The following is a 16,405-nucleotide window of genomic DNA, read 5'->3' as shown; positions in this document are numbered from 1 at the left end:
ACGGTAGAGTACTCAGAAGCATCCAAGGGAAATGAGACTAGCAAGCTACATGTAAAAAACTGACCGACTCCACCCAACAAATCTAAGAATAAAATACAAAAGGGTCAAAGTGCTTCCAGGTAAACTAGCTACACTTCAAACCAAAGTCTGAGTATATTTATAGTTACACAGAAGCACACAGCACCCAACAATGTAAAGTTTACAGTCTATGATAGGCAATGAAAAATGACTAGACATAAAGATCTGTGGGAAAACATCAGACATAATCTTAAGTCCATGATGAAGGGATGGCCAGAAGAGACTAAGGATTGAACGAATCCATCATTTTACATTGATAGAGTAGTGACTGTGTGAAAAAGAGAAAAATCTTCAGCACAGCCAGATCAAAGAAGAGACTATTTGTAAAGATGAAAAGCACCCTCTGTTAGAAATCACAAACATCATCATTAAAGTGGTAAAAGAAAATCACTTGGCCCAAGACTTCTATACCCAACCAAAAATACCTTTCAAAATAAATAGGAGAATTAAGGCATTTTCAAGCATAAACAAACCACTAGCTTACAAACATTCTAACCAAAATAATTCAAACTTCATCCTACATGCACTTGAAAACATAAAGGAAGTCCTTTGGCCAGAAGAAAATGGGTAAATATGAAAAGAGAATAAGACTGTGAGAAAGCATGACTACATTAGCCAAAGATGATATAGTTCCTTTATATATATATATGTGTGTGTGTGTGTGTGTGTGTGTGTGTGTGTGTGTGTATGAAAAATAGCAATTCAGCATGGAAAATTATATAAAGGCAATAGCCAAAAGAGTTAAGAGGGAAGACAAACAGTGGTCTATGACCCTGTGTCTTTAAGACACAACATATGTAAATCACATCTATAAATAAAGTGCTTATGACATTTTGCCTAGCTTCTCTCGGGTGACCTACAGGTCCCAGTGTCTGAGCATCACCATCAAGGCTGCCACCTGAAGCAAGATTGCAGTGGGACCTACCCTTGGAGGCACGGCCTGCAGCGCGGTGATGTAATTCTCCAGGGCCAGGCGTCGGCGGTCATTGAGCATGGCTTCAACTCTGGCCATGTGTGTCTCTACAAGCTGCTGCCTCTCGTTGGCTGCTTCCTGTTCGAGAGATTCCACTTTCTCCTGGAAATGCTGATGTGGAAAGCACACACAACATATTTGTTTCTTAGTGTCATCATTGATACGGAGGGAGCATCTCTGTTTATATAAGGTAAATTTGTAGACAGATTTTAGTCCTAAATCCTTAATCTCATTTAAATTTTCCAGGGACTGGAGGAGCTGACAATTCCAGCCACTCAAAAGATGTATCATTAACAGAAAGGGGACTGCAAGAACCAGTATAAATTTGGGGTGATTAATTGTAATTTGTAATAGTTGGGAGAAAATGTAAGGAGGTAACTTGTTACTGAGACATGGGGTGAGAATGATTCAAGTTCATGCAAATGTAAGCAGCCTGGAGGTCCTTGATGAGTGAGTGTGGGTGTGTCCTGTCTGGTGTGACGATGGGGGTTGAGTGGTACCTGGATAACGGCCTTCTTGTCAGCTTTAGGCAAGTTCTTAGCTTGCCGTTCTGCCTCTTCCCATTCTCTCATGACCTACAAAGATGACAAAAATACTTTATTTAAATACAGATTTAGCTGGATGGATTATATTACGGTGCTTTCTATTAAAAAAAAAACCACACCACATGGCCATCCCTATATGAGTAATGCTTGTCCTACAAGAACATAAATAATTTACGCCGGCAGCATGGTGAATACAAACGTCCTCTTGAAACGGGTTGGTTCATCTTTTCATTTTCCTTGGGAAATATTGGGAAGTCATTTTACTCATAAGAGTAACCACTGATTACTGCACAAGGTCCCCCATCAATAAACTAAACACACTGGTTTTAACCTTTTACTTCAAGCCAAAATGCTGTATTTTAGTTGTGTGTATGTGCAGACCAGGAATGCAAAAACCACAGACGGAGAAATGGTGCCGAAAAGAGCGAAGACTTGTCTGAAATCCTAAGGCCCACCCCTTGCACAAATCAAGAGTAGGTTTTTGCCCAGTAACTAAATGTCTTAATGGAATGTGAAAACCAATTCCTTGCATTACGTATTCATGACTCTTGTTGAGTCATGCATAGCAATGATTACTCTAAATCCCCACAGAACCAACCTTCTGAATGTGGCAAAAACAGTACCAGGGACACCAGGCCAGTCTGATGTGTCATGGCAGTTTCCTGTTCTCTACCTTGATGTCTGCCTTGTTGTCCCCGAGAGACTCTCGCTCACCCCTCAGGATACACTGCCTCCAGCTGTGTGGCGCTGAATGGACGTGCAGGTTAACTTCTCGTCACCTGTGGCTGCCCCTCCCTTTTCTAGGCTACCGTCTGTGAAGTGAGTCTAAGTGTGGAGTGAGCTTAATGAAGGACGATGAAGTAAGCAAAACTCCAGTCGCTTACAAGGTAGGTGCTTGTGGACTTCTTACATATTCTTCAAAATTACAAAGAAAGCAAGGCCTACAAAGTCACAGCCAATCAGCATGGCAGGTGTGTGTTTTTAAAAAAAATTTTTTTTTGAGCCAGGCCTGGTGGCGCACGCCTTTAATCCCAGCACTCGGGAGGCAGAGGTAGGCGGTCACTGTGAGTTCGAGGCCAGCCGGGTCTACAAAGTGAGTCCAGGACAGCCAAGGCTACACAGAGAAACTCTGTCTCAAAAAAACCAAAACAAACAAACAAACAAACAAAAAAAACCAAAAAAAAAAAAAAAAAAAAGAAAAAAGAAAAAAAGAAAGAAAGAAAAAAAAAAAGAAAAAAAATTTTTTTTTTTGAAAACGAGATACAAGGAAAAAGTACAAACAAGCTGTCCCGGGTACTTGGCTGTTTCTGTTAGTTGATAAAGGGCAGTGGTAGACAAAGCGGATATTGAAGACACTCTTTGCTTTATAGACGAGATAAGCCTGGGAGGAAAAATGTTTCAATTTCCTGCATGGAGAGAATGTTCCTAGGGTGGTGGTGTTCTAACTAGAATTGCCCAGGCAAGAAGTCTCAAAATTAGTTGGCGATAGAAACCAAATGTCTTAATGGGTGTGAAGTCTGGTTCCCTGCATCATGCATGCCTTGTTATCATCTTTCTTTGGACACTCAGAATCTGACTGCCCTCTTGAGCTGCAGATCCATGAAATAATTAAGGCTGACCTAGCTAACGCTTTGGAACTAGGTATTACTATATAAATGAACTCAAACATTGATTTTTCTTTCCTAAGAATAATTTAACAATATCTTCTACTCTCATAAATCCATGACCTATGCATCACTGTAGGAATACACACAGACACACTGTAGGCGGAAGATTGCCCCTTTAACCAGTGGCATTCACTGGGGTACACCGACAATAGATAATGCTGGATTAAGGGCTCTGCAAAGCCTGTCTGATTTAATTGACTCCTCGCAACAGGCCCTGTGATTATTAACAGCCACCCTCACTCTCTAGACAAGTTTAAGAAAGCTATGAAAATAACAGGTGGGCAAGGAATGATGATAAACCAAACAGCTGACTGGCTCAGTGTCCATTACAGAGTAGGACATCCATCTTCCAGGTAAGTTCAATGTCAGTACCAGTAGCTGTCCCTAGGGTGCCCCGAATATATTTAAAAAACAAAACTCAGCATCAGGAGAATTTCCATTTTTTGAAGGACTTCCTTCTACAGGCGAACTAACATGAACGTGATGACTAATCTTGCTCATCAACTCCGAGAGGTTTAGGATCACCATGGAAACAAGTCTCTGGAAACGACACTATGCTGTGGCTGTGGATTCTAGACTGAAGGAAAAGGGGAAAGCGAGCATGCGCTGTACTTCCTTGCTGCAGATGCAAGGCCCTCTGCCTCATGCCCCTGTTGCCCACCATGATCACCACGTCACTGTGGACTGCAGCCTGGAACTCGTGGGTTGAAACAAATCCTTCCTTTCTTAAGTTGCTTTTGTCAAGCTGCTGTGCCATAAGAAGTAACTAACAAATACAGTAATGAGAGCGTTTTTAGGGTTTTCTGTGTGTCTATTTGTATCTGCCACAGGTTAGTCACATTGCAACCAAGACCTTCAGATTGCTAGGTTGTGGTCCTCATTAAAATCAATAAAAATACCATCTTCCCTAACCTTCTGTATTTGTAACAGAAATAGATGAAGTCCGCTATATTTTGTATGCCAGCCCAGAAAAATCAACTGAATGAAACCTACAATGAAAATCAAGTTAGGAAGCACCAAATTTGAAACATGAAGTCCTCTGGGCTGCACTGTTTATGCCTGTACAACGGTTTCTTACTGAGTGCAGAGAGGTATCAATTCCATCAGGGTTTACAGCTCTTCAGAGTCCGGGTTATGTCATGCAGAGAAAATGACTATTGCTAAGCAGAGATTTAAGAGGCAGACAAGTTCAAAGTCAAAAAGCCCCCCAAATCCAGCAGCATAGATTATAAAGATAAATGCCAGCTCAGGAGCCTTCAGATGTGTAACGCTGGAACCCAGCAGACAGCATTCTCTGCTTTAGGGCGACGGTAGCTGAAGTAATCTCAGATCTGGGATGAGAAGACTGAGAAAATCGCCCAAAAATATATGAACTAAGTCCTGGATTAAGTAGCTCTGCTCACTAGGATTCTCATTTCTACAACACATCCTGTCAGAAGCTAACAGAATACTTGAAACTGATTTTCTTACTTACATAAAAACACCTCAGATATAGGGGAAAAATTCCATGGGTCTTAAAAAATATTAAAAAAAAAAGGATTCAGTGGATTTACAAATGACATACAAGGTTGATATACCTTATATAATTTTATGTGGACTAAAAGGCATTAGACTATAGTATAAACACAGGCTATAGATATAAAAATCGCTAATAAATAACGTTATACAAAGCCTTAGAATCAAATACAGGGTAAGAACGACTGCTTGCCCCAATTCAAAAATTATGGGAGGCAGAGAAATTTGTGAGACTTGTGGATGAGAAGACCAGGAAGACAATTCTGAAACAAAGCAAGGTCAAGAACAAAGTGAGCCACAGTTGGGGGGAGCAGCTTCTGGCTGCAGACAAGTCAGACCAGCAGGTGACTGGGGCAGCTGCAAGGCTGGGGTCAGGGTGCCGAGGCAGGCACTGGAAACACTGCTCAAGCTCTAGGCATTTATTAAACTTCCTGTGGACTTCTGGGCAACTCACGCAGCACCATTATTTATTTTTTTTAAAGGGTCACGAGGAAGCCTCTGGAAGCGTCAGAAAATGAGATCAAGTCTCAGTTTAAATTATAGTAAATCCCACTGAGTCGTTCCCACACCTCCTTAAGTGACTTTTCTAGTAAGAAATGTGAAAGATTCTAGTTTTCAGAGTGATTGAATTTAGTTGACCGTTGCATCCGGCTGGCTTTCTAGCTCAACACACTTTCAGGTTTTCCTCATGGGCAAGCATTAGAATGTGAACTATAGTTCATGGCCTGGATTATCGTGCTCTAGTGTGGTTGTAGAGCCCTTCTTCCTTAATGTTACAACTGCAGAGTAGGGCCAAGTATTAGAGCTAGTCATCATTAAGGAAATAGCAACCATGTGCTGCTTTTTGAGCCCCATCATTCGCGCTCTTTAAAATAAGGGCTTTCTTGTTATTCAGGTACAATGAGTTCAGTGGGGAACACACACATCAGAAAGAGGGCCGATGGGAGGATGGAGCAATGCCTTAGAGGGCATTTAAGGCAAAGGAGGAAGGAAGGCGAGATTAGAGAGCTAAGAGATGACTAGTTTGGATCAGCTGGATGGTTCCAGGGCATGAGGTATGGTGCCCAGTGTGGGGTTAACAGAGCAAGTAGACAGCAACCTACACAGAAGCCAGATGAAGGAGTGAGCTGACATTAGGCTGACTGGCCCGTGAGCCCCAGGGGACCTGCCTGGCTCTGCCTCCACAGCACTGGGTTACAAGCACATGCCTCCAGGTCTGGCTTTTGAAATGTGTGTTCCAGGAATCAAACACAAATCCCAATAGAGCTACACTTTTCCATTCTTTACATAAATCTTACCATGCCCATTTAGAGTATGTAGCCTATTATGGGATACACAAAGATGTTTACCACAATGCACAATGTAACACCATCACTCCGCCATCTCCCCAGAGTACTTTTCTTTAGCAGAGAGACACAAATTGAAATGCACTTCAAAATCCTACTTGATGTCATTGCAGGTAGGGGTGGAGGCGGGGGGGGGGGGGGGGTAGGGGAATCCTACAATCTGTATCCTCCCAGCAAACACTTAAGTTAAACTTTGTATCTAAAGTTCCAGCTGAGGCAGACAAGGCCAGATTTCCCTGTATAACAAAGCAACAGAAGGGAGAACCCGCTGTACCTGGGACATTCTCTCCCGGTGCTTAGCTTCCAGCCTTTCTTTGGCTTTCTGGAAATGGGCATGCTCGTTCTCATCGCCAGGTGTCTCCAGGTACTTGTCGACGGCATCAGGGGTGCTGGCTGCCGTTGTAGGAACTAGGAAGGAGAAGGGGAGGAGGCAGGTTGAGAAGAGGAACAGAATGCCTAATCTTTGTAAGAAAGCCAAGTCATTTCTCAGGACAGAGAGTTCCGCAAGGGAGCACCCAGAAGATACCAACGCTGCTTAAAGAAGCACCCAGAGACATGTCACCATGGCCAGAGCATGTTTCACCTCCTCAAGGTGTTGACAAAAAGCACATTTTTCAAACTACAGCATTAAAAATGTCTTGCCCAGACAGGCTTTCCTAAAGCAACCATTTCTTAATACAGCCGTGTTTTTATCAAATTTTCATGCTTTGCTTGGTCATTTGTACTCTTGAAGGTAAATAATGGTATCATCAGCACCACACATTATAATACTCACAGAAACCAATGAAACCTGAAAATAAGGCTGGTGCAAAATTAAGGCGTCTCGGCGACATGGAAATTCTACACGTTGTGCTTTAGACAGCTTAATTACAGAGCCACCCTTCATGTGAGAGTTTGAAGCACCATGGAAAGAAATGCAAACGCCAATAAGTGCAGCTTAGAAACCACAAAAGGACATTCAGCCTTCACATATTTGGCAACAATCTATAATTCTTTCTACTATTTATCAAAAAGACAGTGATTTCCATTTTCAATTCAATACCACCAAGCAGTATCTGAGTTGTAGCATCCACTGTGATGTTATGTGGCAACAGGGATACTCAATAAACTGTAAAACAAGAATGTTTTTAACTCACTAATGAGTAGTGACTAGCAAGAGCTGAAAGTATTTAAGAGTGTTAAGGAAGACAGAGGGGACAATTTTAAAGAGGAAGATGGCTTCTCCCCAAACAAGAAATGAAATCATCATCTTCAAGTAAATTTAAATATTTATTCCAAAACCATCAAGCAAGGTTTCAAACACTCCTTTCACACTTCTCATCAAATTCCTGTAGTCAGAGGATCTGTATGTAATATCCCGAATGGCAGCTGATTGAGACGTTACAGCTAAGTTGTCTGAGGCTAGTGCGTTGTGTGCACAGGCAAGAACATGACTGGAATTAGAAGCAAAGGCTTGGACACCTTTACAGAAAACAGAATTGATTTTGCTAAACGAGAGAAATATGTGTTCTGAATTCTTTTCTTTGTCTTTGGTCATCTATCATGTCCATGGTTTTTCTATCATGTATCATCTATCTATCTATCTATCTATCTATCTATCTATCTATCTTCTATCTTCTATCTATCATCTGTCATATATCTATCATCATCATCATCTATTACCTTGCTATCGACAGCAACAACAACAAAAAGCAGCAGCTGAGGTGTCTGTCCAGGTGTGGCATTTGAGCAGAAGGGAGGAGGCAAAAGCTGTCCCCATCCAGCTGGTAAAAATGAGAAGGAAGGTACGTCCATTCGGGACTAAGGCCCAGTCAGACGTGGACCCTAGACAATGTTTTTACATCAGTTGGTGCCCAGGGCAAGTAAGTCTAGCACTCTGCAATCCAGGATATTTATCTAGTAGTGATGACATGTCTTGCTTGCATCCTACAATCAAGTGTCAGTCACACAGGTTCCTCCCTGAGTGCCAGAGCCTTTCCTGACTCTTGTTATGTCACATGGAAATCTTTTATGCTAACCTCAGGAAAAATCAGACATGCTTATTTCTAATTTACTGAAAATAAATTAGAACACAAGACTATGCAATGTTATCTACAGGAAAAGCAACACACATTTTTCTAAAAAACAAACAAAAACAAAACAAAAAACAGAAACAAACAAAAAACCAACCCACACATTAAACTTATCTATAACACACATAAAACTAGTAAAAATATGTGGTTTCTTAACCTAAGTGAGTGAAAAACGATTTGCAATTTTAAACACTGTCTGTGAAAGAAAAGATGCCAAAGACAAATGTATTTGCTCCGCACAAACTCTGGCAAATCAATACACACATATTTCTTAACCACCTTATCAAAACTTGCTTCCTATGGACCTAAGCAGTTTTCCTCTCTTACTGGCAGGCTGAAAATGAGAAGTTACGATAAAAAACAGTAAATAAAACAGCATCAGGCTGAGGTGACCAGACAAACTGTGTTTTCCATTTCATTCAGTGGGAATGCACTGATGCAGACAGCTATGTACTATAAATGACCAGAGCTCAGCTCCTTTCAGAAGAACATACTCTGATTGGTCTAAACTGAAATGTAGGCCTGTAATAATAGGAATAAAATGATAATCAGGAAATAAGCATGTGAGGTATGTCATTAACAGTATCAAGGTTACTTCAAATATATTTCTTATAGGCACATAAAAATCAACACATTACTCTATTACCATTTATTCTGTTTAATCAAGATACATTTTTATGCTAGTTAATTTCATGTGTCAATTTGAATGAGTTACAGGGTGCCCCAGTCATTTGTCATTTTGGAGTGTGTGTGTGTGTGTGTGTGTGTGTGTGTGTGTGTGTGTTTCTCTGTATAATATCAGCTTATTGGAGCTGAGGGATAAGAAAATCTGACTCCAAGAGTCTGAACATAGCAAAAAGACAGATGAAGGAGGCATTTGTGCTTTTGGATTCTTGCCTGCTTGACCTGGGACACTGGCCTTTGGCCTTTGGCCTGGGAACACACTGATTCCCATGACTTTGTGGAGTCACACCTTACCCATGAGTCAATCATGTACTCCGTCTCCATAAACACCACAGAGGGCAATTCCTCAAGAGTCTGACTGTATATATAAATGGATACATGCATATGTACTCATGTGCATGTGCACATATACGAACATACACACCACTTCCTTGGAGAAAATCCTTTGAGAAAATGTGAGGAGTCCCAGTTACAACATACTGTTAGAATGTAAGAGACACTTCTTTTTCAGTATTTGGTTCAAGCTTACAACCACTTACACTAGCCATCCATTTAAATCACTGTTGGTGAATGAAATGACCTTATATTTAACCTGACTGGCGACCAGAAGACTATTTAGCAAAGGCAATAATGACGGTATATGCTGATATCTAAAGTGATGTTAGTGTTTCACTGTCATTGTTCTCTGACAAGGAAGAACCTTGAATGAAGGACCATCCTGAGACCTCAGAGTCTGTTTCTTGAAGTCTCTAGATCTGAAAGCCATTACCCTCCCAGGAGGGTACTGCAGGCCACTGCAGGCCAGAGTCTTGTTAATTCAGGTGACGGGCAGTGTCCCATTCATGTCCCATGGGTATTTCCATGTCTTAGGGGACAAGCAACATGAGCTGTATTTATGTCACTCAAAACAGGTCACTGTGTGCACTCCAAAACTGGAGACAACTTTGAAGGGTTTACTTTTTGCTTTAATGTTGTTATTGTTGCTGTTGTTGTTGTTGTTGTTATTATTATTATTATTATTATTATTATTATTATTATTATTATTATTATTTATATGCACAGGGTCTTATCTTAGCCCGGCTGGCCTAACACTAGCAATCCCTCTTCCTAAGCCCCTGTTTTAGCTTCCAGAGTGGTTTTTTTTCCACAGCAGACAAGGCTTTTTGTTTGTTTGAAACAGAAAAACCACACATCATTACAAAGAACAGATACTGTCCAGAAATCTCTTAAGTTTCCTTAGAGCTATGATATGGGCTCAGATTTCCAATGCGGCCAAAAAACTATCACAACTTTTTATTACCATTTAGTGTGCTGGGAACACGGGTTTTCATTTGACATGGTGGGAGGAAAAAAATTTTCGTTCACTATGTAGAGGATAAACTCAGTATCTGAAAATAATCAGAATATGAGTTTAGAATTAGGTGGGCCATAAAATGCTAGACTATTTTTTGAGTAATAAAGAGCTGGAAAGGGCCTTTGTTGTTTTGACTTTTTAAATGAACATGACTTAGCTAGAAATATGGCTTGTCATGAATATGTAGGACTATTTCCTACTGAAGAGTTGTTTTGCCGTGAACCCTGTCTGGAAAGTGACCTCCAAAAGAAACAGGTCATAAAATAAGAGTCAAAGGAAGACAGCTGTAATACTCATGAATTTTCAGCTGGGCTACGCGCCCACTCCTGCCCATGGTAAGCAAGCTGCGGAGAGGTGCACGGCCACCCTTCTACAGAAGACTAGCCTTTAGATGCAAGAGCCAAACTCAATTCCACGGTTTGACTCCTATATCCCTAATCAATAGCAGTGCCACTAGTATCTAGTGTCCTATGCACAGGCTTTTACGTTTAAGTGACCCTCTCACTTAAAAAACAAGGCAACTGAATAACATTGCTAATTCTGAGCTCATTACCTTCCTGAGAGGAACACTGTACTTCCAAATATTCAGGGGCATCTTGCATATTTAATGATATTTAAATACGTGCATATACATGACCTATGTATGTATGCATGCATGCATCTATCTATTTATCTACCTACCATCTTTTCTACCTACCTATCTATCTATTTATCTATCAGCAAGCATGATGTCATTCTTTGGGTCTGGAATGTCCCAAAGATTCATGTGTTCATGGACTGGCGTCCTGTTTGTTGCTTTTGGGAGACAGTACAAACTTTAAGTGGTGGGGGCTGGAGAGAAGAAATAGCTCACTCAGTGCATGGGTCTAAAAGTCTTAATTTGTACCTTCGTGTCCAGTCCTCTCCTTCTTGCACTACCATAAGATGCATGACTGAGCCAAAATAAAGCTTTCTCCCATCAAGTTGGCTTTTTTTCTGGTATTTTATAAGCAACAGGAAGCTATCATAACTGGGAAGCCAGAGGTATGTGACCCGGTTAGGTGGCAGCTCTACTACTGTGAATGGGCTTATTCATCTTCTCTACGCTCCCTCCTAGGAGAGTCTCAGCTCCTACCATATGCAAATCCTGTGGGGAAAGAAGCAATCACAACACACGCACGCACGCACGCACACGCGCGCGCGCACACACACACACATTGTTAATAATCTGTAATTTTTATTATGGAGGGGAAAAAGGAGAACCTGGTTCAAAGGGAGCAGGAAAAAGGGTGGGTGAGCCAGGAGACTGCGGCCACTAAGCAGGTGTCCAGGCAGAGGAGACGTATTTGTGAAAGTGACTTTCTGACACTTCCCTGCAGAAGAACATGACGAGGAGATGCAGAACCTAACACTGAGGTTCCAAGAAGCAAGAACGCCCAACAAATTCCAGGACACGCAAATGATGGGGCCACAGGAGGAAAAGTCAGCGAGAACACAAAAGGGACGAATCACAAGGCCATGAAGTCACAATGAGAACTCTAAGGAGAAAAAGTGTTTGGCGGGCTGGGAGGGATACATGACGTGCTTTTTAAACATTCATATAGGAGTCAAGGACAGGGCTCAGTGGGTACATGAGCTTACTGTACAAACACAGGGACTCGAGAGCGATCCCCAGAACCCCGTGAAATGCCAGTCATGGTGGGGTACATGCAATCCCGGGAACGTGTAGAGGGGAGACAGGATCATGGCTGGGCTTGCTGGCTGCCAGCCTAGCTCCAGGTTCAGTGAAAGATCGAGTGAAACATGACAGAGCAGGACACCCAGTATCTTCCTCTGGGATCCTTACACGCATGTATATGCACACTTATACATATATGGACACACACACACACACACACACACACACACACACACACACACACACATGTACATATTCTGGAGTCCTCTTCCCCTGCTGACCACATATAAGAAGGAACATGAGTGTGTCTGTTTTCTCATGATAAACCTATGTTACCTAAACCTAAACCCCAGGAAGCTGAATACAGTAATAAGTTTCTTCACAAGCATGAAGGTCTATTTTACTTTAAGTAATGATACACCAATGCTGGTCTCAGTACCTACTGTACATTCTTAGGTCTTCGTAAGCTCCGCCTGAAGTCTATTTTCTGGGTGGTAGGGAACGGGCAGACTTGCTTCTAGTTCCCTAACTATTTGTGGTGGATGCTCTCTCCCAAGATGCACCATTCCTGACAACATGATACCAGTTCCCTTATTTGCTGTCCCCTGAGAAAGGCCGCACTCTGTGAGGAACTTACTTTCAAGCAAAGTGAAACCCACTGAGGTTTTTCTGGATGTGGCTGAAATCACTCTGCAGCTCAGAGGATTCAAGGAGACAAACCATCAAACCATCAAAACCAACTCTTCACACACCAACTTCCCTCACTGTAATTTCCCCTTGCTAACCAGTCTGTGGGGCTAACAGACTCTGGGTCTGTGCTTAGGGAGTTGGTTCCAGCATTCCCTACAGATAGCAATCTCCAGGACGTCCACATCCCTTCTGTATACTTGGATATAACTCTAAGTTCTTAATGCACATACTGTCCTTTTCCCACCTACTTATCCTACTAAAGACAATGCAAACATTAAAGGGAGACGTACTTTTTTTTTTCTGTATTGTTTGAGGAAAAATAACAAGAAAAAAGTTTGCATATGCTCAGTACAGAGGTATTTATTTTTGATTTGTGATTGGTTGAATGCATAGATAAGGAAACTATGGCTATTAAGGGTTGATCAGACTCCAGTTCATCTTCACACTAACAATAAAAGATACTGAAAAAAATTATCCCTACAGTTTTCATATCCATATGATTCCTCAATTTGCAGGGTGACATCATTTTTTTAAAATTTAGTTTTACATTTATTTATTTTGTGTATTTTGGGTAGGGGGCTCATGTGTGTCATGTTATATGTGGCAGGTCAGTAAAAAGCTTGTCGGAGTCGGTTTTTCCTTTCCACCAATGTGCGTCCTGAGCACTGAACTCAGGTGGTCAGGTTTGGCAGCACACGCCCTTGGCTGCTGGGCCATCTCCACAGTGTGTCGTGACACAAATTTATAATTATGATGGCATCATCTTACCTTCAACTGGAATGACCTTGACCATCTAAACTACAACACAAGACAGTGATTCCTCAACAGAAATCCATGAATAGCATCTAGTGATTTTTTCCCCCTCCCAGCAGAAAGCAATTTATCTACACAACACTGGCAACTGAAGATAACAGTGAAGATTTACATAACTCGCTGCTTATCATTGCAAATGTTATTTGATTTAAAGCTAGTAACGCTGTCACTTGAACTGGCTACAAGTTATGGGACATGGCAGTGTGGATAATTTATGTATGAGTGAAATATAAACCTGTAAAGAATTTTATGGGAAATTTTTCTCTCAACATGACAGGGCTTTCAAACTGCCATCGCAATTAAAATTTTTTAAAAGTTTTCTTCATTTCTCTAATTTCAAAGTAGCTTAAAACTCTTAGTGCACTCAAAACCCAATTATTGATCATTCCTACCAAGTCTGAGATAGATGGGCCATTCATAAAGAGAAAATAAGTTTGCGATTGTTCACTAGGATAATATATTTTAAAAATAAACAAAGGCACTTTGCCCCATGTGCCCTTGTATCACGCTTGTTTTACAGCCAGCGTGATCACAGTTACTGGAGAACACTATCAATGTACCTCATGGACATAAGGTAATAAAAATGTAATCTATACCATGTTCATTCTTCACCAGTCAAGCTACATTTCTTTTTTTATGTCAATGTATTTGTACTGACATGAGAATCTTATCAGACACGTGAAATGTAGAAGAATGGATGTCTGCATTATTTTTTTTATTAATATCTATATTTTCTGGCATTTAAAACAAAACAGACAGAAGCATGAAAAAAGAGAAATAGGAACTGGAAGCCAGACTGCCTTAACCTTAGGCTGTTTGTTTGCAGGAAGCTTCCTCGACTTCATTAGCTATGGTTCATAAAGACATGACCAGTCATAACTGCTCAACACCTAACAGATGACTTCGGAATGTCTGTCTTTCCCATTGGCCACTTTCATAGAAAATCTGACAGTGAATGCTGATGGAACCTTAACTTCTACGGAGGTCTTAAAGACAAAAGCAATTTAGTTTTTGCCCCCGCCTTCCAGAGCAATCTTTCCCACCTTATGCATGTGCTGAGATTTAATTCTACCATATCCCTCATCTCACTAGTAAATTACTGGATGTACACTGCTTAGACTATCCTGCTGGAGCTGTGTGAAAGGCATAGCACTAACACATCCTGGGCTTGGAAGTAATCTTTGTGTAAAGCAGATAGGTGCCCAATGGCTGCTTTTTATTTTTTTGTATGTGTGCATGTACAGGCAAAGGCTAAAAGCCGACGCAGCGTGCCTTCCTCATTCACTTCCTATTTACTTATTTGTTTGTTTGTTTATTTAAAAAACAGTGTCTCCTACTACATTTGGAATAAACTAATTGGCTAAGCTGGCCCCACTCCAGAGTTCACTTGTCCCCACTTTCCACTCCATCACTGGGGTTACAGGCACCCGTGTTGCAGTCCCTGACTCTGCATATGGATGCTGGGGATCCAAACTCAGGTATTCATGCTTGCAGGGCAGGCACTTTATCAACTGAGCCATCTCCTCAGACCACTGGATGCTTTAAAAAATAATGTGCCGTGGGTACCACACAACCATGACTATTTATTTATTTATTTATTTGTTTGTTTATTTATTTACTGTCTGTGGTTGCAGTTCTGTGTAGATATGAGAGTGACTGCACTGCCTGACAAGAAAGATGGCCAATCCTTTTAATAAAACCATTCCTTTCTTTCCCTTGAGCAGTGGCTGTACTGCCTGATAGAAAGCACAGCCAATCCTTTTAATAAAAAACGATACTTTCATGCCGTTACCAAGGCTGATGAGCTTCCTCTAATATAGTAAATGGTTCTTTAAAAACAAATAAAAACAAAAGCTACTCCTTTTAAGCGGCTGAATTGCTTGCCTTCTTAAAATTTTTAATCATTACACTTTTCAAGAAAACTTCTCATTTAAGTATTTGTGAACATCAAAACCCCTGTATTTCACATTTTTCGTTGTGATAGAATTTTACCGCCACTTCTGGGCTATAAAATCTAACAGGACTAAATATTTAAGCAATAATAATGATTACTATTGTTGTTGCTTTTTGTTTGTTTGAATAGGGCCTCCTTATGTAGCACCACTGGCTAGCCTGGAAGTAACTATGTAGACTGGTCTGGCCTGGAACTTCCTCCTCTTCAGTTCTGAGACTAAAAGCCTCCCCCAACCACACCATGGTTAAGACACCTCTTTGGTCTCATGTCTCATTTCTATTTGTGGTAGAGTCCTTCGTGAGCGTGACAACAAGGAACAAGTGTCCCAAAAATCGTGGTGTTTTTCAAAGTTGCTTTTTATGGCAAGAATGTGAAGTCTGGCCATGCCTGACGAGAGTACTAAGTCTTGTCAGGAAATGACTCCTGATGGAGACCCAGTGCACAGCTCTCTCTGTACGTGTATCCTGCAAGCAGTTCAACGGAAGAGCTTTTTCTGGCCCACTTAGCATTTATTTTCCCACTAGAAGCACTTCAGACTGAGCGTCTATAAAACCAATCACCTCAGAGCAAAGTGATGCCATTCAATTAACTCTAAGTGGGGGAAGGAACAGAGTGTGAGTCCGAGTTGTCCAATGGTACAGGCTGGTTCCCCACCCTGTTCCGCTCATTTTTCCTGTGAATCGAGTCTGCGATCTGCATCTGACCTCCAGGCGACCGTGACTTTTTCAATTCAAATGCGTGGCTTAGCTATAAATAAGGCAGCATAGCCACCCGGCTATAAATAACTGGGAATTATATGCTTTCTCCTGTATGTTGGTACTAGCGCTGCAAAACCCTTCCCTTGCTGTGATTGAACAGTCTCTGTAGGGAGACAAGAAATACAGCCAACAAAAGTCACTCCATCCTCCCGGGATGGAAGGATGTCAGGGTCTGAACAACACTGCAATTGGGGGGAGAAAGTGAGACTTCCAATATCTGCCTGGAAAATGTTATGTATTTTTTATGAAAATAAATCATCAAATAATGTTTACTTCTAATCAATTAAAAAAATTATAAC

General features: G+C 41.2%; 1 protein-coding gene across 6 annotated transcripts in view; it reads right to left on the bottom strand.

The window, feature by feature from the left end:
- APP (amyloid beta precursor protein) overlaps positions 1 to 16,405 on the bottom strand; it is a 216,219-nt gene that overhangs the window by 61,530 nt on the left and 138,284 nt on the right. For all 6 annotated transcript variants that reach the window (XM_084802345.1, XM_084802346.1, XM_084802347.1 and 3 more), the window contains 3 exons: positions 6,399 to 6,532; positions 1,552 to 1,626; positions 1,004 to 1,162 (listed from right to left, as the gene is read on the bottom strand). In XM_084802345.1, the coding sequence (XP_084658471.1) occupies positions 1,004 to 1,162; positions 1,552 to 1,626; positions 6,399 to 6,532 (368 nt within the window). The remainder of the gene's footprint in view (positions 1 to 1,003; positions 1,163 to 1,551; positions 1,627 to 6,398; positions 6,533 to 16,405) is intronic.

Source organism: Acomys minous, assembly GCF_964271855.1.
Source record: "Acomys minous genome assembly, chromosome: 11".
In the NCBI taxonomy this organism is placed as follows: Eukaryota; Metazoa; Chordata; class Mammalia; order Rodentia; family Muridae; genus Acomys; species Acomys minous.
The sequence above is the reverse complement of the archived record's forward strand: the minus strand, read 5'-3'. Positions and strand labels throughout refer to the sequence as shown.